General features: G+C 48.6%; 1 protein-coding gene across 5 annotated transcripts in view; it reads left to right on the top strand.

Moving 5' to 3' along the window:
* Positions 1 to 21,638, top strand: part of DVL1 (dishevelled segment polarity protein 1) — a 180,091-nt gene that overhangs the window by 105,436 nt on the left and 53,017 nt on the right. For all 5 annotated transcript variants that reach the window (XM_054009457.1, XM_054009456.1, XM_054009461.1 and 2 more), the window contains exon 4: positions 6,571 to 6,683. In XM_054009457.1, coding sequence (XP_053865432.1) covers positions 6,571 to 6,683 — 113 coding nt within the window. The remainder of the gene's footprint in view (positions 1 to 6,570; positions 6,684 to 21,638) is intronic.

Below are 21,638 nucleotides of genomic sequence, written 5' to 3'. Positions count from 1 at the left end.
TTTAAAGCCAGCAGGGACTGGTCTGATCCTCTTGTTTGACTTCCTGCCTAGCACGGGCCAGAGAACCTCGCCCAGTAACCTCTGCATCAAGCCAAGAACTTCTGCTTAGCTAGGGCATATCTTGTAGAAAGACCATCCCATCTTGATTTCAAAAGCCTGCAAGTGATGGAGAACTCAACACACCCCTAGGTAAGTTGTCCCAATGGACAATTATCCTCCCTGCTAAAGAGCTGTGCCTTATTTCTAGTCTGAATTTCTTTAGCATCCGCTTCCAGCCACTTTCTGCTAGATTAAAGGGCCACCCGCTATCAGACATCTGCCCCGTGCAGCTACTTGTAGAGAGGGATAAAGTCACCTCTAACCTTCTCTTGGATCAACTAAAGAGACTGAGCTTCTGATTTATTTTTGGCTGGATTCAAAAAGGTTATTTTTTTTCTGATGCTTTTCATTGTATTTAAATGCGGTTGTTTGGCACCACGAGCAGCTCAGTGAGGGCGCAAATAACATGTTGCTGTTGTGTGGTGTTAATTCAACTGCCTGGAGGACGGTCCAGTGGTTAGAGCTCTAGTCTGCAACTCCGGAGACCTGGGCTCAATTCCCTGCTCTGCCACCGACTTCCTGTGTGATCTTGGGCAAGTCACTTAATCTTTCTGTGCCACAGGGCTTGTCTAAACTTGCATCAATATAAACAATAGTAATGTCACTCAGGGGTGTGAAAAAGCCACCTCCCTGAGCGGCATAAATTAGATCGACTTAGCGCGCTGTCCACACCTCGCTCCGTCTGTGGGAGACGCTCTCCCGCCAACATAGCTTCTGCCTCTCGTTGAAGTGGAGTAATTATTCTGAGCGCTCTCCTGTCGGCATAGCCTGTGTTCACCAACTGCACGACAGTACCCCTGCCTGGCTTCCCAGGGGGTTGTGAGGAGCAACACGCTAAAGATTATGAGGCGCTCGGAAACTGGGGAAGCAAATCTGATTAGAAAATGATCACTTCAGAGCTTTGCCCAGAATCTGGCACTACAGGCTGGGGTCACTTACTCAGAGGGTGTAAATTGGCATCGCTCCAGTCACATCAATGGAGCAATGCTGATTTACCCCAGTGGAGGGCCTGGCCCGGTATCCCTGAGCTCACACATCCATGGCGTGCTCCTTTCCCGTTGGCAAGTAAACCTGACAGCCCAGCGGCGAGAGAGAAGACCAGCCGTGCTGCCATTCCAAGGTAGAGATCTCTCAGGCAGCCTTTGAGTGTCCGATTACCAGTGAGCTGTGTAGCAATGCATGCTAACTGCCTGCGCTCACTAGATGGTGCTGCTGAGGTTGACTGACGAAGGCCTGGAAAACCGGCTGATGCCCATCTTTGTTTAGGGACAAAGGAAGGAAATCTTTCTTTCCCCCTGTGATAAGTGGACCCAAAAGAGAAAAGCACTCCTGTTCAGGACAGCGCTTCAGGTCATGGTTAAGTGCCTTTGGGATGTAAGCACATGCTGAAGTCCTGTCCCGAATCGGGGCCTCTGTGTGTGATGGATACTTAAGTGTAGCTCCCTCATCAAAGGGAAGTGTGTGGTGCACAGCTGCAGGAGGCGATTTCAGCAGGACTGTCATGTTGTGTTTTACACAGGGTGCATGCCCGCATCAGCTTAGGCTACAAGCCAAGGGAGTCTGTTGGTGTCGGGCAAGTCCCGGTTTGACCACACAGCTATCACGTTGTTATAATTCATATCCAGTTCCCAGTCTAGCATCCCGGGCGGGATTGTGGCTCAGGACTGAAGCATGGTGGCACAGCTGTGGGGGTGCAGGACTGTAGCAGCAGGAGGAACTGTTGGTCATGACTAAAACACCTCAGCAAAGCGGCATTGGGGGCCCACTTACTCAGGTTTGGAAGCAGCTAGCATGGTCCCTTCTGAATTTCTACCCTGAGGAAAGTCCATAGAAATCTTGTGGGTTTCCTGCTCGCTTTCAGTTGTCCCCATGTGGGTTTGAGTGAGGAGGATTTGATGCAGTCTTTGATTGTTGTCCTGGGTTTCTCAATATGGAAAGAGAGGACCGCTCAGGCACCAGCCTTTTCCCCTCAAATAATTTAATTTTTACAGCTCCTGCGGAAAAGAACTAGCATCGGTGCCGAGCAACATGCTTGCGTCTCTTGAATTCCCTTGTCCTGCGCTTTCTGTTTGAAGTGCCCGGCTCATTCTAGCAATAGAGATATGCAGACATGTGAAACTGGCAGGGCATCTCCTGTGTTTCTTCAGCCTTAATGAGAAGCTGGGGGATTCCTTCCACAGCATATGCTGCTTGAGCGATTTCTGGCTGTCAAGGATCAGCTTTAAGTCATGCACTGTTCTTACAGAGCTTGGTGTTTTGGTCAACATGGTACTGCTTTTGTCTTTTTTTTTTCTCGGTGTATGTCCCGGTCTGCGGCATAACCGCCGAGATCTGAGTGGCACCTCTGTGGATTATTGCTAGTATTTCACATTAACCATCTTTCATCCCCTGGTCTGAAAGCACTGTGCACAGCTGGGTAAACATAATCTCCCAGGCACAGATTGAGAAACGGAGGCACAGAACAATTAAATCCCTTCTCTTGAGGTAGTGGCAGGATTGGGATAGAACTCACATCTCCAGAGTCCCAATCCGGTACTTTATCCACTGTACCTCATGGTCCCCTGTACTGTGGTAGTTAGGAGCAAACTCAAACGGTGCAGAGTTTTCTGTTCCTCTAAGTATCCAAATGTTAGGATGCTTCTCTGAGCCCCTTTGGTGCATGTAGAGGCTGAACTGGTGGCCAAATTTCATTTGGGGACCTAATTCCCTTCCCCATGGGGCATATTGGTGGGAGCTAAAAGGAGTTTTTGCCCCCACCAATATGGGGCTTAACTAGTATTTGCAAAATGTATGAGAGCCTCGGCTGGAAGCTGCTATGGAGTGGCTGAGTAAGATTAACCGGTTTCATTTAATAGTTTTACCCCAGTTCACCATCGTGTGGAACATAAAACAGAAACCCCCGGGGAAAAGAAAGAAAATCAGTGTTAAATAGGTGCCCATATAATTGACTTTTAGTCCTCTTTTAAGTCCTCTATACACTTATTACACATACGCTGTTCAGCTCCCTTGATGGTCTACAGTACTTGTATAACGGTTTTGCCTTTTGAATCCATGTAATCAATAGAGCACTTCCATAATGTCATTAACTGTATGCATTTTATTGCATTCTCTGTATGCAATTTATCCTCTCTTGACCTGCTATTAGACTAGAGCGATCCATTCAGTCTCTGATAAGGACAAAGTGGTGAGTCAGTGTTGGAACATGTATTGCTGAGGTGTAACTAGTGGGATTTTTGTAAAACATTTTTTTGTCCCTAAGACCAATATTTCATGTTATTGGACTGTCATTCAGCGCATTGGTGGCAACGACTGAGTTTTCTAGTGGTTCAGACAAGGACCTGGGACTAGAGAGATCCGGGATGTATTTCTGGCTCTCTTTTGAGCCCACATTTTAAAATATGGCCTCTGATTTTGGGTGCTTCCATTTTTGCATGCTCAACTTTAGACATACTGCATCCAGGGCCAGCTCCAGGCACCAGCTTGGCAAGCCGGTGCTTGGGGTGGCCACTTTGGGGAGGGGCGGCTTGTCCAGCTATTCGGCGGCAATTCGGCAGATGGTCCCTCACTCCCGCTCGGAGCGAAGGATCCCCCACCAAATTGCCGCCGCAGATCGCGATCACGGCTTTTTTTGGCTGCTTGGGGTGACCAAATCCCTGGAGCCGGCCCTGACTGCATCAGGGCCTAATTTTCAGCAGAGATGACATCCCCCATCTCCTGTTGAGATCAACGGGAGCTGCAAATTTTCAGCGCTGCTGGAATTCAGACCCTACCATAGGGTGTCAAAAATTGGACCCCGTAAATTAGCAATTACTTTGTGCCTTATTTTATCTATTGGTGAAGCAAGGATGTTCCATTTGAGATCTTTTGGTGAAAAGCACCCTAAAATACTAATGCAGCAATCTGAGGGAAGCAAGGGGAGACCTGCCAGGTAGGGCCCTCAACCAAGACTCTGAAGACCTGGGTTCGATTCCCGGCTATGCCACGGACACCCTGTGTGACCTGGGCAAGTCTCTGGGGGTACATCTACCCTTAGAGGTAATTTGTCTCCTCAAACTGGAGTTTTAGCTAGCGTGGGTATGTCTCCTTGGCTGGAATTTACTACCAGCACAAAGTGTAGACATACCTTTAGACTCTACGCCTCGCTTCCCCATCTATAAGAGGGGGATGATAGCACTTTCTTACCTCCCGGGGTGTCGTGAGAATAAATCTGTTAATGGCTGCGTGGAGCTGGGATACTATTACGATGATGGCCATAAAATCAACTACTGAGAGACGCACATGAAACGTAACTCTCAGCTGCATGGCGTGTCTGCAAGCCAGGGTGGGTATCTGAGGGGGGCGACCCTTTCTCGGGGAAGTCATTCCAGCCCCTAGCTGCACAGTGGCGCATTGCTACGTCGGATCCTGCTCTGTCGGCGTTCTCAGGAGCTACAGGGTAATTTCCACAAATCAGTCCATTAAAATGAGCTATGGCCTCTGGGAGGCTTTTCTTATTGCCTTCCACATGAGTGCTCCGGTGGCGTTTATGAAATGTAAGAATGACAGAGCGCCATAAACCACATTGAGCCTCAAGGGAGAAGTATGCAGCCAAGCTAATGCTGTTTGGGGGAGGGGGGAGCACACCCCCTCTGCTCCGACCAGCTTCACTTTGGCATTTCCTCAGCAGTGGTCTTGAAACAGACGGTTGCTCGTAAACAGGGTTATATGCACAGTGCTCTGTATTACAGCCCCAGTGACTGGCTAGCAAAGGCTGCAGTTTGGCTTAGTTATTTAAACTAGGGGTGATGGGCAACCTTGCTTAGCTGTATTGAGGAGCAGCCCCTTGAAGGCTGGGAGTAGGGAGGCAGTATTTCTCCATTTTATCTAGATTCATAATGTGGCCTTAAGTCTTAGAGGCCGAATTCTTCCCTGACTTACATACCAACATTTCCACTGACAATCTGGGCACTGGCCAATTGCTGGAGTGGACAGGTGGCTCCTGGAGGCGCTGTCGCAGAAGAGGGAAGCGGAGGGCTTTCAGCTGCCCAGAGATGGGCAGGGCTTTGGCTTGGTTAAATCCCAACCGGCCCCTTTTCCGCTCTTGCCCCTTGATGTTGTTCACCCAACATAACCTGACTCCCCTGCTCTCTCCCTCGTGCCCCGAACCAGGGGGGAAAAGGCAGAACGTGGTGGGGGAGGTCAGGCTTTGGGCTAGTGGAGGAAGGAGGAGGGTCTAGGGTAAATCGGCTGCGAGGAATAGAACATGAATCAATGCAGTGCTTGGGGCCAGTACTCTGTAAGGGTTTGGAGGGAACCTGCACTACTGAATTCTACAGCAGTCCCTGAGGTAACATGAGGATTGGAGGATGACATGGTGTTGTCAGGCAACCAGCCTCCTCTCTAATGTGGTTTTGCAGCCTGGAGTGACTGCGAGTCCCAGCATGCTCTAGGCTGCTTCCTCCATTCCTCTGTGTCTTGGCAATGACTTCTGGGGCTCGGGGTCTTCCTAGGCCGCAAGGCTGCCATAAAGGGGGCTGTGCTCAGTTGTGGTTTATGCCCTTTGGCAAGCTGCTAACTCCAAATGGGGTGTTGCCGTAAAGGTTGGGGACCCATGCACCGTGTGACTGAGCCCTGAGGATGGTGAGCGACAGCGGAGGGTGCATGCAGCAGGTGGATTGTGTCTGCTTTGCAGCAGTGAGACTCATGGCTACCCTCTGGATACCTGAGAGGGACAGCGAGTGTCTAGCACTCCTTTCAGAATGACCCGATAGCTACTTCTCCAGAGAAACACACCGCTGGACTGTCAGCATTACTGGAGTAGCTCAGACGTACTTGTGAATGTCTCTTGGATCCTCGATCGCGGAGAATATTGGGGGGCATTGGGAGAGGGCGGTTGTGTTCAGAGGTAGAAGTGTACCCTAATGACCCTTTCCTCAAGAGTCCCTGTGGTGTTTTCTCACCTGAGTTAGACTGGCCGGAGGCATGTTTGTGCCGCCTCCCTGATGGTCAGGCTCCCGGCAGGGCGCTGTGGAAACGTGGACTGGAGTCTCCAACTGCTGTGTGAATGTGTAACCAGTCAAAGCTGCCTTCCCGCTGGCCTCTCCAAAGCATGTCGTGGATCTGCTAAGATTCACGTGGAAACAATCCCCTCTCTCATCCCAACATCAAGGTTGTTAGACCATTGGGACCACAGTCTAAACTATAGAGGGTCAGAAACTGCTTTGCTCAATGAGAGGATGATGCTTTCTGGGCATTCCCAAGGCAGGGAGACCAATCTGTCCCCTCGTCCTCTAGCTCAGCACCGGGGGTGCCCTCACGGAGCAGTCTGTGGGAAGCTTGCACTCCTCCTGTCTGCGTTGTACCTGTCCTCTGTATTCAGTCCCTGGGGCTGCAAAGCCAGCACCCTTCCTGGACACTAAGCGCGTCGACAGGTTTGTTTTACTGAGGCGGTGTGTGACCCCCAACTGTCTTCTGCCCCCTTGTCTCTCACAGCCCGAATGCTGCCAGCAGTCGAGATGGACTGGACAACGAAACAGGAACGGAGTCTGTTGTTAGCCACCGGCGAGAGAGACACCGGCGGAGGAACAGGGAAGGCCATGAAGACGGTAAGCCCCACGTCCCTTTTCTCCATCTACACCATTGTTCTTTTCTTTCTGTGGCCCTGATGGAGCTGGAGCCCCGTTGCGAACCCCCCCCCCCCCACTGAGAGAGGTGGTTCTGGGTTCCTGTGCCTTTAAAAAAGATGTTGGCAGCAGTTCTCAACCAGGGGTCCGAGGCCCCTGGGGGGGCCGGGAGCCGGTTTCAGAGGGTCCGCCGGGCAGGGCCAGCATTAGGCTCACTGGGGCCCAGGGCAGAAAGTCGATGCCGGAGCAATTGAGCTTTGTGGGGCCCCCTGTGGGGTGGGGCCCCCTGTGGGGTGGGGCCCCAGGCAATTGCCCAACTTGCTACCCCCTTAATGCCAGCCCTGGCTTTTATATGCAGCAAACCAGTTGTTATGGAGCAGGTGGGCTGTGGAGTTTTTATGGCATGGGGTGGGGGCCTCAGCAAGGAAAAGGTTGAGAACCCCTGTGATAAAGGACAGGGAAGCATGTTACCAAGCCGGGAGCTCCTGTACTTTCCTGTTAGCCCGAGCACCCTCCAGTGAAGTGAAAGGGGGTAGGGGAGAATCCTATTGTGTAATTTGCACAAATGGCTCCAACGTTTAGAAGACGGGTCCCAGCTTTGCTTTTGCTTATTATTTATATTGCAGTGGAGACAAAGGGCATTTTAGAGCTGGTCAGAATTTTCCAGTTTTCTGTTGTTGATGAAAATGTGCCTATTCCCCACCCCCTTTTGTCTCATCATTTTGCACCCTTTGTTTCAACCAGTTTTAGCACTTGTACAGAAAAAGCTGCTGGCACTAACTACACCAGGTCTGTCATTGGCACCTAGCCTCCCACTGGTGTTTCGCTGGGGTCAAGGGTGTGTATGCACCATATTCTAGTTAGGTAGCCTGGTGCAACTCTCAGCTCTTGGTTTATCTTGGGACACCGCCTTCAGCGCTATCTTAGATTTCCTCTGAACTCCTTACCTGCCTCCAGCACCCGAGTGGTGTAACTGACCCATCTCATCAGACTTGATGCTGGTGCTGCCTCTGGACTCAGCCCAAGACATGTAAACCTTTGTATGCACAGCCCTGCCCATTGTGTGAAGGAGTCACTCCCCAGTGCATGAAGTTCTGTGTGGCCGTGATGGGCGCCGTAGGTGCCAGCTGTAAAATCCCACATGACCACAGATTTTACACCGAGGGCCTGATTCAAAGCGCATTGAAGTCAATGGGGATCTTTCCATTGTCTTCAGTTGGGTATGGATAAAGCCTGAGATATGTAGTAAGGAAGCCATGGTTTACATTGCTGTGGGTGTGCATATCATGCATGCCCTCCGATTATGGCTTTGCAACATTTGCACATCCAAGGTAAGTGTGTAAACTGTAGAATTCCATCCTGTGGTCTCTACTCTACACACCTAAGTAAGCTTATTGTTTAATTCCTTGCCAGAGAAGCAACGTTTGGCATATCCAGGCTTAAAACTGTCATCAAGCGTAAAACTGTCCTGCTTCTGGAATATTTTGCTCTGACATCTCTTGAGCCTGTGTAGGTTTAACTCACAGCCCCACCTACCAAAGTATCTGCGAGTGCCTCCACACACAAGACCAAAAGGGCATAAATATTGTGTCAGCAGCAGGTGTCTTTCTGTTTATTTAACCACCCAACTCGTCAGTGGCTCCGAGAATGAATGAATGAATGTCCCTCAAATGGCGGGTGGAGCAGAGCGCTGTCTTCACATGGTACTGACTGCAGATTCCTTTGGGAAACCACTGGAAAGGGGGGAACATTCTAACAATGTTGGGTCAAAAGGTTGTTACTTGAAGAATGTTAAAAGGCGACGTGTGTTTAAAGCTGGTTTATTGTCTCCCTCCCTCCCAATCTCTTTAGAAACGACTGCATTAAATATGCCAGTCTGAACTCGATCAGAAGGAAGTATTAAGAGACAGGCCTCTTGGCCTCCTTTACCCCCACTCGCCTGCTCTGCGTCTCTTCTTGACGCTCCACTCCAAAGAAACAGAAGGTGTATGTGGAGTTTGACAACTCGCTGGAATCTCTCTTCATTGCTTGCTGCTCTCTACTGCTAACCTGGCGGGCCCCTCATTTGAGGTCTGACTGGATCTGGGTCCCACCTGGCCCTGATCTGATGCAGGGCCTGCTTCTCTAGTGTTTTAGCCAGAGCTGTGTGAACCTCAGCAGAACCTCTCTGCCTGGAGCTCCTGTCCCTGATTTGGCCGGCTTCAGCCCCTGTGGATTGTGCCTCCCACGTGTTGCTTTGAGATTGAGGTTCACATCCCAAATCTCAAAGGGAAACTTGGCCAAAACCACCTAGTGTCACCTGGCTCTCTCCCAGAGCAGCTGATTTCTCACCGTTTGGATGAAAAGCCCTATAGCCCTTTTTCCCCATTGGCTAGGTCGAAATGTAGCTCCCTTGTCTTTGTCTGTCTGTCCCTCCCTTGCTCGTCACATACTATGTGAATGCCTGGTGCTGTCTTTCCCTCCAGCTGTTTGGTTCCAGCACAAATACCTGCTAGGGTGGGAGGGGTTGGATGCAGTCAGGTCCTTTCCAGCAAAGGTTCAATCCTGCTGGCCAGCTTCAGGGTTTGTTCGGCACCTGGGTGGATCAGACCCTAAGGGCTGTTGACCAAGGAGCTAAAAATACCCTGTGGGGCCCATGCCTGTCTGTTTTCAATGTCTGTTGTCCTTTCCATTCATCCATGCCCCTTTCTCACTCGCTAGCCCAGCGTAGGGGGAGCGTGTGTTTTAGGCCTTGGCTCCCATGGGCAGATGTGTATTATTACAGCTGAGGCTGTAGTGGGAGAGGGAGCGGAGAGAGGGTATGTTTTTTTCTCTGCTCAGCTCAGAGGATGTTTCCACTTCCCCTGATCTCTGTGATCTGCAGTGAGCTGTTCCCCCATAGAAACCCCTCTGTGCAGCATGCAGAGGTAGGTTGGCGGGGCTCCCAGCTGCTGTCTGGAGGGGACGTTTGCTAGACTTGTCAATGCCTCTTTAAATGTCTGGGTCAGAAAGTGGAAAAGAGCTGTGAGGATGCTGGTGGCTTAGGTTTGGGAGGCGCTGGACAGATTGTTTGGTTTGTGGGCTTCAGTCCATATAGGGTTTGAAGCCTGGAGGTTCAGGTTCAGACCAGTCCCTCTCAAAACTCAAAGCAAATTCAGCTCAAAGGTGGCTGGGAGGCTCGTTTCCAGATACAGTGTAGACATTCCCCTGATGAGTCTGGTGACCTGTGCCTGACTTTCTTGTGCATTGTAAGCAAGGGGTAATGATGCCATGGTGAAAAGCCACGGGACCTTTCGTAACCACTGGTGGTTGCTAAAACCTCAGGTTCTTTCAGCTTATCTGAAAAATCACACCGTCAGCAGCATAGCGCCCCCAAGAGCCATGCTGGGACAAAGACTCACTCCTGACTGGCCGGGAAGTGCGTTACCTACTGAATTGCTTCCTATAGCACTCTGGGTTTTCCTAAACTGACCGACCCAAGTACTGACCTGTTTCAACGCTACTTAGTTTGCCAGACTTGGCAGGATCACACTGAGAAGCTGATGGCTGTGACTTCAGCTGCAGATGGGATTCTTGATCTCCTTTTCTACAGACCTTCATGCAGTGTTGCGTCCACCACAAGGTGGTGGAGCTGAGCCTCAGAGGAGGGGAGTGTTTATGGACTGTGTGCACTGGGCTGTGAGGTGCTTTGGGATCCTCCTGGATGGCAGGCACCATTTGTCCGATCTGATCACTTTCCTTGGAGGCTTCTCGTTAGGTTTGGAGTCAGGGTTGAATAAGGCAGAACAAGGAATTGGGTCTTGCTCCATCCAGATTATCCCATCTGTACACAGAGGCAGCACCTGTTCCATATTCTGTTTATGGATCCCTAGGTGCTCTGCATGTGAATAGCGTTAAATTTTCCTCACCGTTGCATAGCCCTGGCCCTCTGAGATTATGTGAGGCCGTTGTGTTTGCTGCATGGTTCCAGCCTTTAGCCTCTTTCCCCCCCCCTTCAGTATCATTCATTTGCTGCCATGTCAATCATTTGTTTTCTAGTTTGAGAATTAAAGTTTGCAAAGAGAAAGTGTCCTTTTTAATTAGGAGAAGTGCTAACCTCCGCTTCCCACCATTCTCTAGGAGATTCATAGATCCTGACCTGTCTAACAGGTGCTGGGATGCATCTTGTCAGGTGTCCTTGTACACTGCGGTTTTTTGCCTGTGATTTGTAGTGAGTTAAACAAAGCCCTTTTGGGGGCGTTTTTGGATTGGTCACCGTCGTTTGACATAAAATCACAGGTGGGAGATTTCCATCTTTTTTGCGATCAAACAGAGTGGCCCCGAGTTTGCTGGGCATTTCTTCTCTTGAGAGTGGCTACCTCTTTATCAGGGACCCCCAGATTTATGGGGGTGTATAGGTGGGATTGGACCCATGGAGAAGTGGAAAGTTCTGCTGCAGTTTTATTTACTTTTCCAATAAGGGAGCAGAATTCCAATAAGGGAGCTGCTGGCCCTGTGTTCTGACAGCTAGCCCACACCTTTCCCTATGCATGGAAACTCTCCTCTTTTCAGACCTGTCTTGGTTCTGCCGATATTGCCAAACGGCAGATCACTTCTCCAGCTATGTAAATGGCTTTCTGTTCTGCACAGTGGTCTGTTCTGCTCCCTGTAGCACACTGGCTGCATGAGCAAGGACTTGGTGATGTGAAGGAATGTGCTTCAAACAAGATCAGTGCCTTATTTCTAATTGAAGGCAACCATCCGGGCTTGTCAGCTCATTATAGCTTCTTCTCTGGCATTTAAATAAGATTAAAAGGCAGATGTAATTTGCAATGATTCGTCTCACTGGGGGAAAAAAAAAATCCAGCACTCCTCTGATTAGCGAGATTGATTTTGAAGCCCCTTCACAACGCAACTCATATGTCAGCAAAGCCATCCTTTCCGTGAGCCTTCTAGCCATCTCTGCCTGCTGGAATGAAAGGATGGGGGGCGTACGGCTGTGGAACAGACAATAGGATGAGGGTTCACTGCCAAATTCAGGGACAGGAGCTGTGTGTGTCACTCGTCACTGTGAAATAATGGCCAAGCCCCTCCTTAGCTGCTATGGTAATAAGGCAATATAAGAAGTCTTTGATCTGGCCATGTAGAGACTTGTTGTAAGGAGACCAAAATTACAGCTCCGGTAATTCACGAGGGCGTGGGGAAGTGTCCTCTTTAGCGCTCTGTGGGCCTTTTGGCTTTGTTCCGGGGGTGTCAATTACACTGCAGTGCAAAGCCATGCTCGTTTAAGCACACGTACAGTGCCATCCGCTCACCAAGCTACACTGAAAAAATGCCCCTTTATAGAATCGAGAGGTCATCTAGTCCAGTCCCCTGCACTCATGGCAGGACGAAGTATTATCCAGACCATCCCTGACAGGTGTCTGTCTAACCTGCTCTTAAAAATCTCCAATGATGGAGATTCCACAACCTCCCATTATGTTCCCGAGTCCTTCCTTTTGTTTAAACTAAACGATTAATTTCCTTCCCCTGCCAAAGGGAGAGGGGCATCCCCAAGTGCTGCACGAAGGGGAGGAATTGAACAGCTTGTTGCATTTTTATTTTTTTTATTTCAAGCAAATACATAGCAGGAGAAGGTGCTAATGAGACATAGGGGAGTCTCTCAGACTCTGGCACATCAGGGTAAGGCCCAACTGGGACGGCAAACTCCTTTTGCCTAATGCTTTATCATTGTGGGGTTGTAAGGTCAAGTGTTGGAGGGTTTTTGCTCCACTTTGGAGGGACTACAAAGCAAGAAGGCAAGCAGTAGAAAAGCCACTGGGAATAGTGGGTGAAACAGGAGCAGAGGGTAAATAAGGTGAAAACACCCAGAGGGAATGTGACTAATGGAGAAAAGTGGGGAGAGGGAAATTCTAACTGTATTCCATGGAGAGGACACCCACTCTTGTCAACCTGGCATTCAGGGCCGCCTTCTGCCTTTAGCACATAGCATAGTGTTCCTGTTATCTAAGCCAGTGGTTCCCAACCTTTTCCCTACCAAGACCACTCCCAACCCTACCTTGCCATCTAGCCAGGACCAGGCTGGGACATCTTCCCATTTAGCATTATGGAAAGGGCAAGGTGGGGGAAAACTCCCTGATACCTGTTTGCTGCCCTCTGTGGGGGGTTGCAACCCCTGAGTTGAGAACCCATGAGCTAGGCAACCCCTCTTTGGTTGTCATTTTAAATTTGATTCGCTCTTGGAATTTTCCAGGACAAGAAAAAATGGTTCATGGATGAGATTTTATTTTTGTAAATTCCCCAAAGTTCAGAATGCCACAAACCCATTGAGGTTCTCCCCTTCCTCTGCCTGATCTAGCCAACCACAGTGGAGAATGTGTGTCTGTTAGTGGAGTGCCCCTGGCTTTAGGTATTCATGGGAAAGGTTGAATCCTGCTGAAGAGCAAATATACTCTAGGTAGCAGTGCTTCAAAGAGACTGTAATACATCTGGTCTTCAGTTTATAATACAGGATCTAAAAAGGGAGCATTCCTTGTGTCCCTGGGAGGTCCTGTTCAGTGTGAACATTCAGTTCCCATATTGATGCAAAACGATAAACGACAGCAGCAGTTACTGGTAAATATGCTCTTTTTCACCTGAAAAATGGACAGGTGCAACTCACCTTAGGCACTTTCTGTAACCCGCAATTCTCCAGAAATGAAACCTGAACAATCCCAAGTGATTTTCAAAGAATATGATTCACTTCCCCAACGCTGAAATGCAGCCACCTCTGCTTCACCGAGCGTTACTGTGCATTAACAGCAGCGTAAAATGTAAGGTTGGAAGACTTCCCTGCAGCTGAACCTGCAAGGGGAATTTCCGCTAGGAAGCGTGTAACAACCCAGGCTGGAATCTGGCCGTGATATAAAGACCATACCTTGCGTAATGATAGGTGCTGTTGGACCTTCAATAATTGTTTTATGTTGCATTCAGTTAATAGACATAAACAGATCCTCCGCCAGCAGAATGTCCCCTAGCACCACTGTGCAGCACGGTAACTCAGGGATCCCTAGCAAAACGTTAGGCAGCAGCTGTCACTTTGTTGACTTTCCATTGAAATTAGGGGGGCGGATGGGATGGAGTAGGAGTATGTACACATATATACAAACCTGGTTCATGCAGAAGCAGAAAAGTGAGCAAGATGAAGAATCCCCTTTCGAAGTCCATGGTTCTCAAGTGTCATAAACGTTGGGGACGCAGCCTAGTGCACTGGCCTAAAACTCAGGAGATCTGCACTCTAAACAAGCGCTGCCACCACCACCCTGCTCTGTGACCTCAGTCGAAACACTTCCCTTGTCTTTGCCTCCATTTCCCCCTCCCACCCTCTGTCTGTTTGGAGCGGGGATACTCTCTCGCTGTCTCTGGACAGCACCTAGCACTGTGGGGCCCCAGACCCCAATTGGTCCCTTGAGGCCCGACTGCAAGAGAAATAATGTTTTGTGAGTGCCCCATTTGGGTTGTTGAAGGGGTGCCTGTCGGTGTGGTTTTGCATGTGCACTGCGTGTCTCTGCTCCCATGCTCGCTTACAGCAACGATGGCAGTAATCGGCCAGGGGGGCAGTGTAAATAACAGGCGGCCTTTCTTTCCTTCCCATCCGTAAGGGTTAGAATCCTGAGCCGATCTCTGCTGCCTTGTCATGCCATATGGCAATGGAGCTGCTACGGGATAATCTTCTCAGTCTTTCTTGAGCCCGGGGCTTTGCTAATAGGAAGCTCGGTGCAATGTTCAAATAAAGAAAGGTCTTGTACAGACCAATCATTCGGGAGGGGAATGAGCTGATCAGAAGCTGACCGGTTCAGTAGAACGTGGGTGTGAGTCTCTGCGTGGAGGATGCAGAGGGTGAATTGAAAGGACGTTTTCTAGTCGGCATTTACCATTTGTTTGCCAGTAGCACACAGAGCCCCAGCCACGATCCCCATTCTGCTAGGCGCTGGATGGGGACGTAGAAGTGAGAGACAGACGAGGAGCTTGCACTCGGAATAGCCAAGACACACAGGGTGTGTGTGTGGGGGGGGGAACGGAGGACAAGGAGGGGAAAGTTCTCACCCAAGAACAGGGACCAGAGCCAAGGTCTCCTGAGTCCTAGTCCAATGCCTCATCCGCTAGGACTGCTGCCTCTCTGATTATTGGTCAGGTTGTTTGTTCTAAACCCTCGGAGGCTGAAATCATTTTCCTCGCAGTTTCATCCCCACTGCCATTTGCACAAACTGGTTCATCATTGTGGAGCTGCTCAGAAAAATTAATTTAATAGATTTTAGGGCCAGCAGAGACTCTTACGATCGTCTAACCTGACCACCTGCATAACATAGGACCGAGGATTTCATCCAGCAGTTCCTCCTTTGAGTCCAACAACCTGTGGTTGAATTAGGGCACGTTCCTCACAGAGAGACACAATCCTGATTTGAAAACTCTTAAGTGATGGAGAATTAACGACATCTCTTGGTGGTGGTAATTAACAGTGTGTTGTCATGGTAGGATTGCTTGTATGTATTGGGCTCCATGCTCTAGTTCAGGATTACTCTTAATTATACAAGTGCTGCTGTTGAGTTGCTCATACTCATTCGTGGACACACTCCGGCCATTCTCTAAGTGGATGGTATACCCTCACCTGAGGCCATGGGACATGCCTGGTGACATGATACTGTTTTTATGGCTTCTTGCTTTACTTTCTAGTGAAGAATAGACATGAATGGGAGCATTCAGGACTATAGACTTATACTGAGCACCTGCAGTTTCTCCCACTCTGTATAAGGAAGGTGCCTTTCCCAACTTGCTTCAACTCACTCTGTGTACTGTGTAGAGTCAAATACTCACCCCACTTATGGGGTATGGCTTCATTGGCAATATGATAACAAAGTTCAGCTCAAACTTTCTCCCCAGGTTTAGCTGCCCTATAGAGTTACTCTCATCTGCTCAGCCCACACCCGAAATCCCCTCTCACCAGAGAGCAATTTTTGCTTTATATCCAAGTGAGATAAGGAGACCCATACCTCAAATGAGTCAGCAGAATCCACTTAACCCTTTCTCTTCAGGATCAACCCCTAACAGAGCTGGGATGTTATAACATGTATGTGTGTGTGTTAAACACTCTCTTATCCAAGCATTTGGGGATTAATCAATTTGACTCTACCCAACATTCAAGCTGATTGAAAAAATATTAGTTGTTTCTCATGGGAACTTTTGAAAACGTTTTTATTCTTCAGAATTTCCTGTGAAAATGTTTTGGCTTTTTGAAAAGTAAAAATGTTGGTGTGTGTGTGTTTTCGTTCAGAAAGTGAAACCAAACTTTTGTTGTTAAACTGGAAATGTTGCTAGCAGTGATGAAAATTTTCTGTGAATGTTTTTGTTTTGTTGAGTAGCTATTTTCATGTATTTTTGGACAGCATTTTAACCAGTATGTGCTGGTAGCAGCCTGGCCACAGACATCCCCACAGTGTATGGCCCTACTCCCCCTCTCCCATCTAAGGGCCACATTCTGCATTCCTTAACAGAGCCAAACTCCAGCTGGAAGGGAAACAAACTTTTCATACACTCTTAATTTAAATAATATATTTATCTGCATTAATTGTAGCTTTTCCCACCATAGCTTACTGCTATCTTCTTTTCCAAACTGTGTGGGGATATGGGGCTGGCTGAGGCATGAAATTGAATGAATAAAATAATCATGACCTTTTAGCAGATCAGAATGTGAACAAGATGTGTGTGATGTGGAGAAAAAGCTTCTTATTATGCAGGACGTATCAAATATGCATCTGCTGCAATATAGATGGGCATGAAGCCTTCAGTCCCTAGGAAACGTCAACTAGTGCAGAACGCTGCAGCATGTCTCCTCAGTGACATGGGCTACTTAGAACACATCAGACTTGTCCTCTGTTTTCTACACTGGCTTCCCACAGAATTTCAAATCCATGGCCTGGGCCCAGGGTATTTAAAAGAGCCTAAAGCGCCGTGATGAAAACCATGGTTGGCCGTTTTGCTCCTCTGGCACAAGGGAGCTCTCAGGATATAGCTCAGGTCTAGGACAGAGCTTTCACGGGTGCTAGCATGAGTCCCTGGGGAAGTTCATTCCCGTGTCTAAGGGCCGTCACTCACCTTCCCACCGTTTGCTTCAAGTGCCAGGTGCATTTCTTTAACCACCCTTCTGTAGCAGAGATACAGAGCAGCGGGCGGGTGCCTGTGTGAAAAACGTGCTACCAAAACAAGATTGTCTCCTGCACAAGCATAGAGTTCTCAAGAAAAATGTTAAGCCTTGCTTTGCATAAATTGAGAGTTAGAAGAGGATTTGGTTACCACCTGATATATTCATTGTACAGGAGATTACCAAAGATAGTAGAGGTTTGTAGCAGAGAGGAGTTTGTGATTTACTGAATCAGGGAGGGACTCTGGTAATGATACATGTGAGCATGTTCCACTCCCTTCTGCTTCACTCACACCTCTCATAAATTTTGTTGCTATTTGATAGCATAGAAAAAATAAATGGCACCAGACGTCATTGTGCCTGTATCTATTCTGATTTAAAAAAACAAATCCTTCATCAGTTATCAAAGAAATTGCGGTGCTGGGGAAAGTGATTTCTCCCAGGGAATCAGCTTAATTTTCAAAGGGTTCATTTTTAAATTGGGTAAAGTGATGTGCATTTAAAGAGGTGCGACGTGTGGAAGGAGCAGTCTCCTAGTTGTTCCCGCAGGCCTGACTGGTGCGGCAGATGAATTTCCATTGCAGTTTGTTTGAACAAAGGATGTCAGCAATAGAGCTGGGCCAGATGTTTTTTCAGTGAATAGAAATTTCACCGAAAAATGCATTCCTCGGGGCTCTGAACGTCTTTGTGAATGTGGGTCAAATTCAGCAAATAGTTTGGTCAGGGAAAAAAACTGGGGAAAAACCCTGGAAATGTCATTTCCAAACAAAATGTCCAAAGGAACCGTTTTGACAAGTTTTGAAATGAAATGTCCATTTGAACTGACCGATGAGCAGACGTTGTTTGGAAAATGTTGACATTCAGAATGTTTTGTTTGACCTGAACAAAAGTTTTTCATTTCCTTTAATTCATCGAGAAAACCAAAAAACCCACCCCTCCTGGTTTGGTGCCAAACTGAATTTTTCAGATTTTTTGTTTAGTTTGGCCACTGAACTGAAAAAATCCGTTCTTCACTCAGCTCTCATCAGCCGGGCCCGCTCCCAGCCTGGCCGAGCAGGCCTCCATGGGGTCAAGGAACATTGTGGAATGTGCTTGTTGACCCATTCAGCAAAGCACTTAAGCGCACGCTTAACATTAAGCAAGTGCTTAAAGCCAAATAACATCAATAGGCCTTAAGCATGTTAAGTGCTTTGCTGAATCAGGGCCTAAGAGAGCACCCAGCACCGGATGCTGCCTGGGTTGTGTTTAGGTGCCCAGTGAAGTCAATTGGGGAAGCTTTATGTTGACTTCAGTGGGCTTTGGGTCAGGATTCAGGTGCTTGTAGAGGGGATCGACCCCCTTTCCTTACTCACGCACTAGCATGATACATAGAAACAAGATCATTAATTTCTGGGGTCTCAAACCTTCCAATTTATCTTCCTCCCAATGTGCAATCTCAGTTAAGTCATTTTGAAAAGAATAATTCCCGTTAGTGAGCGACATACATCCTCAGATGTCGAATAACGTGATGCACACGCTAATCTCTGTCTACCGATCCCCCGTGTGTCTAATAAAATGGCTGGAAAACAAAGAGGACAAGCAAACAGCAGCGTGCCCTCCTCAGAGGAATTGCACGATTCTTAGATTGTTGTGCTCCCAAACCAGAGAGTTACTCACCAAGCACAAGAGCAGAGCGCATTTGTGCTGATGTAGATGTCGTCTGTCTCTTGAGTGAGAGACAATAAAGCCAACCTGCAGACAAAGATGCGCTTTGTAAAGCGGACCTGGGCAAAGTTACCTTTTGAATGTGATTTCCTCCCCTCCCCCCAAAAAAAGTGGGGAGGGGGGAGAGGGAAGGGGTGCTAAAGACACAGAAATAATTGGTGTGGGGGAACCAAGAGCCCCTTTGTATCAAACTGAGGCTTTGTATGAGTTAGGAAATGTCTTTCTCCTGATCACCTTTCGCTCTAATTAGTAGCAAATCTCTCTCTGGATTTGGCTGCAAATAAAATCACAGGCTGAATGGGCTGAAGCTGTCACTAGGGGAGAACCCTGACTCTCCTTGTTTCCTGCCTCCCATCCCCTTAAAGCAACAAAAGTACTTGATACTAGGAAAAGTTGACCAAGTCCCATTAAATGAGAGGGGAGCCAGGCTCTTAATTAGAAGCGTGGGAGGTCTGCTTGGCACATGTTCTCGGGACCCCTTGCTGACTAGGACAAAGGTCCCACGTCCATTTCCCGAGGAGGAGTGAGAAAGGGGACCGTGGAACGTCTAATTAGGGAGGTAATTAAGGGACAAGTTTTCATGGGCGTTCAGAATGTTTTATAGCTGCTGCCGTTTTTTGACAAGTCTACGGACGTCAAGTGTCGGCGCTATTGTTTCAGTGCCGAGTTTGCACTGCGGTGAAACGAACCATTGTATGGACAGATGAAAAGTGCTGGGTCAATGACCTTGCTTTGGGCATTTACACTCAAGGCCCTGTGAACGTTTGGGAAGAGCAATTGTTCCGAATTTCCAGTCGCAGCTACAGTATGTGTATTCTTAAGCCTTTGGGGAGAACAGCGTATCTGTATTCCCAGTGCCCTTTGTTCAGGCCAGTTGTAATAGAAACTTAAACAACTGTAGTTTTCTAAAAAAAAGGGCTTCGCCCAACCATCTCTGGCTTCGTTTATTCTTCAAGAGCTCGCCATGCAAAAACTGGGCCTGGTCCATGGGTAATTAGAATCCAGATCAAATAGGTACATGTGGGAAATATTTGTGTAGTTATTTCAAATGCTATTTGCTTCGATAGGACCAACAGTGTCCCAAGCGCTCTGATGTACTAAGGACTGGACTGAAACAGTTACATTAGGAAAAAGGGGCACCGGGAAAGTCTTCATTTGTAAATACCATCTGTCAGCTAGTTTTACACATTTAGATACATATAATCAGTGGCAGCTCCAGGCACCAGCGCACCAAGCACGTGGCTGGGGTGGCAAGCCGAGGGGGGTGCCCTGCCGGTCCCTGCGAGGGCGGCAGTCAGGCAGCCTTCGGTGGCTTGCCTGTGGGAGGTCCGCCGGTCCTACGGATTCGGCAGCAATTCGGCGGCGGGTACACTGAAGCCGCGGGACCGGCGGGCCTCCCGCAGGCATGCCGCCGAAGGCAGCCTGCCCGCCGTGCTTGGGGCAACAAAAAGGCTAGAGCCGCCCCTGCATATAATAGCATTTGATGGTCTGATTTTTTTTTTTTTTTTTCCAGAGATGCTGGGAACCTGCAGGTGTTGATTTCACTTGGAGCTACAGATGCTCAGATCTCTGAAAATCAGACCCAGAGAACGTATTTGTGGCTGTAGCATTTCTCTGCTGAGAAATATTGCCTAGCACTAAAAGCAGAGGGCTGGGGGGGTGGGATTCCTGGCTGCTTCTAGTTCTGCTGCTGACTTTCTCTGTGACCTTGGGCATGTCCCTTCATTTCTCTGGGCTTCAGTTTATCCATCTGTAAAAGGGGGATAATGACATTTGACCTGAGATATTGTATGAGATGTAATTGACGTTTACAGAGTGCTCTACGATTTGCAGCTGGAAGGCGATATATGTAAATATTGAACCATGAAGGTAAATCTATTAAGGTACAGAAGGCAGATTGGAAACGAATCTTGTGCTGTAACATTGGGAAGGAAAGTGACATTATCCTGCATCCAACTCATTTTCCAGGGCAAGTTCAGACTAATTCAGCACGGGGAAGCAACAGCTCATGAGCGATTGTGTTTCTCGGTACATTTCCTTTGACAAATAGATGTCTTGGCTACTCCTGTTTGAAGGAAAAGCCATTAGGGGTAAGTGATTACGTTCCCTTGCCAAACCAAACACTCGCTGTATTGACACTGGTGGCAGTAATGCTCCAGGATCAGTCGCACACATGTCCAAGGACTTAGGGTTGCCGAGCTACCGTAGGTTTGTTTTCAGGTTTGCTCCATTTTTAACATGGAGGCAGCTTGCTGCTGCTTGGGTCTGTTCACAGCTGTCATGAGTTGCCTTAGGTGTAAAGCGGCACAAAGTCTTGCATGGGCTACTCCCACGGCTGGGCTGCATGCTTGTCTGTGAGTCCGTTTGATGTGTGAGGGAAGGAGGGAGCCTGTGATTTCATCGTCGTCAGAGTTTGTTTTGTTTGGCTGTAGCGCGGCAGCCACATCCCCATCGTGTTAGGTGCTGTGCAAACACAGAACAGCGCCCGTCCCTGCCCTGAAGAGCTCCCAGTCGAAGCATAAGAAAAGAGATGGCAGGTGCATACAACACACAGACGAGCAGGGAGTACAATGTGGCCATGAGACGCTAATACTCCCTCTTCTCCCCTTACCTGCCCAGTAACGACTGTGTCCTGTGCTCACAGGCCTGGCCCCAGCCGCTGGATGGGAGGTGCTATGCGTTGGAATGGATTTCAGTGTCTGTCTATAATTGATGGAAGATCCCCTGGATAGCTAGAGCTGTGGCGCTCGGTCATCTCCTATCTGAGGTTTAGGGTTAGTTGCGATTTCTGCCCGGCCTGGCCTCCCTGCTGTTCTACATGAGGCTAATGGAGAACCCTTTATAACTTCCTGGGGCAGATGCCTCTGCTCTGCTGCCCCCTTTCAAGGCTTGTTTGATTCGACACTTTGAAGTGCTTTTGTCCCTGAGGGTGAGACCTTCTCAGCTGTTGATGAAAGCCAAGGAGAACACACTTTAACCTCCCGAGCGATGGCTTCTCCTAATCGTCATGACAGATTGAAAGGTTCTTGTCTGATTGTCTCAACGGATTCTGCTTCCTCTAACGAAGCAATAGGAGCCCGGGGTCAAGGAGGGTAGAA

Source organism: Malaclemys terrapin, chromosome 19 (genome assembly GCF_027887155.1).
Source record: "Malaclemys terrapin pileata isolate rMalTer1 chromosome 19, rMalTer1.hap1, whole genome shotgun sequence".
Lineage (NCBI taxonomy): Eukaryota > Metazoa > Chordata > Testudines > Emydidae > Malaclemys > Malaclemys terrapin.
Note: the sequence above shows the minus strand (reverse complement) of the source record. Positions and strands in the feature narration are given on the sequence as shown.